Consider the following 2,040-nt stretch of genomic DNA (forward strand, 5'->3'; position numbering starts at 1 on the left):
GCATAGACGTGACTCAATGCTTGAATCATCAGGCACACAATATAAAAGGATAGAAAGAAGATGTGCTTCTTTGGATTTGTGATACAAGACAGCTACCAAATTCTAACAAACTAGCTACTTCAAAGCTGGAAACCCAAAAAGCCTATAAGCAGATTGCACATATAGATCCCTCCAGCAACCTCACAGTGGTCACTGGGCTCCACCTCTTCATCACGTTTTGCCATGTTTTTGACACCCCCACCAATGATCCTTCCACGTGAGAATCTCTTTTTCTTTTTTCCTTAATTTTTTTTCTTTTCCTTTTGTAATCTTCTGTTACAATTCACGATTTTCAACTATGCGAGAAATTCTTTTATTCAAAATTATCAAAATTTAAACTCAAAACTTGGAATTATTTAATTCAAACATACAAGAAGTTAATTACAACCCTACATTTTATTTATTTGAATAGAATTACACTAACATAAAAATATATGCATGTATGAAAGATGTAATTAATTTGGCAAACTTATTTCATCAAGATCATCTAATGACAAGAAAACTTCGTCCAAGCATGACAATTCTGCTCCATCACCATCTTCATCAGAGCTTCGCTCGTACACTTTGCAAATGACCCACTTACTATGGTCCTGAAAACGCATAGAAAACCATCAAGAGTCAAAAGCTGCAGCTCCTATCTTATGTATAATTGCAACGAAAGAAAAGTTCTCAACTTACAATTTTGGGATGTGTTTTTGTTTTGGATGATCTTCTCATACTGCTAGAACAAGAATCCGATGATAATAATCGATACTCTTCCATTATCCAGCTCGTTTTCATTCCGGCTGGAGCTTCTCCTACGTAAAACCCTAAATATTTCTTCATTCCAACTCTTATATTGGTGTTCGTAAGTACTGGTTCTTCGAAGCCAATAGCCTTCCAATATCCATTCTCAGTAATCCTATTTTGTGTTCTCCGGCTGTAGAAGTACCATTGCTTCCCTTCAGCTAGTGCTTTGCCTACATGTATGATTCCCAATATATAAATAAAAAGAATTATTGGTTGGACCAGAAACAAAGAAAGGAAAATTGGATATATATACCATCAAGTTGCCACGGATCATAAGCATAAAGATCAAGATCAGGGATGACATCTGGATGACAAGGTAAAAGCGTTGCCTTACGATGAAGAAAATGGACAACGAGTTCTTCCTCAGTTGGATAAAATCGAAAACCAGGAGGGAGATTAACATTGCTGCCACTCATTTCTATCTCCAAACTACACCAGAAGAATATGTAATTATTTAAGTTAAGGAGAAAAAGAAGCAATGATGGTGGCGTATTATTGAGATGGGTGACATTTAATTTATAGGATATGAGACGTGCAAAGGAAGGTGTCCTCAAATATAGAAGAAAACAAATCATCAAACATAGAGGGGGAGAGGTGATGGTTTTGATGGGCTTGAGCTCTCTCTATCAACCCCAATAGGCGGCGGATAACGGAACGCTTATATGTTTCTTAGTAACGGTATCTGTTATGTGTTGCAGAGTTTCATGTTTTATTTTAAATTTTTTTATTAAAATTTGTGACAATCTCACTTCATGCTTATATCATGCACTTGCTATCATCCACGTGTCATTCACAAAAATGGGTTTGGTCGTGAACCATATCAAAAGTAGCTTTAAGAAATATTAGGAGTGTGCTTAACCTACAATTATAATCTTCATAATTTATATGTGAATTATATATTAAAACATTTTTAAGTCAGTTGATCTCTTCTAATAATTTAGAATTTGCTTAATTTAATATAAATAATATAACTTTATTTGCAAACGTATGTTTTATTCTTATGTATATAAAGAGTAATCAATTGTTAGCACGACACATAAATGTAAAAAAAAAAAAATGAATATATTCAATGGGTATTTATATGTTTTTGGGTGGTTGGACTGATCTTTTGAAATCTCATATTAATTATGAAGAAATGTATATATAAAATATAAAGTTTAATATATTTTAATAAAATTATCATGATTATATTAAAAGGTATATGTCTTTCCT

The 2,040-nt window shown here is 33.1% G+C and overlaps 1 protein-coding gene across 1 annotated transcript; it reads right to left on the minus strand.

Moving 5' to 3' along the window:
• Nucleotides 1-362: 362 nt before the first annotated feature.
• On the minus strand, nucleotides 363-1,340 carry LOC110637765 (NAC domain-containing protein 104). The gene is made up of 3 exons (XM_021788088.2): nucleotides 1,082-1,340; nucleotides 718-998; nucleotides 363-629 (listed from the first exon to the last, which is right to left on the minus strand). The coding sequence occupies exons 1-3, from the start codon at nucleotides 1,242-1,244 to the stop codon at nucleotides 495-497; spliced, it is 579 nt and encodes a 192-aa protein (XP_021643780.1). The 5' UTR covers nucleotides 1,245-1,340; the 3' UTR covers nucleotides 363-494.
• Between the last annotated feature and the right edge of the window lie 700 nt (nucleotides 1,341-2,040).

The sequence above is a fragment of the Hevea brasiliensis genome, chromosome 6, assembly GCF_030052815.1.
Source record: "Hevea brasiliensis isolate MT/VB/25A 57/8 chromosome 6, ASM3005281v1, whole genome shotgun sequence".
NCBI classification, from domain to species: domain Eukaryota; kingdom Viridiplantae; phylum Streptophyta; class Magnoliopsida; order Malpighiales; family Euphorbiaceae; genus Hevea; species Hevea brasiliensis.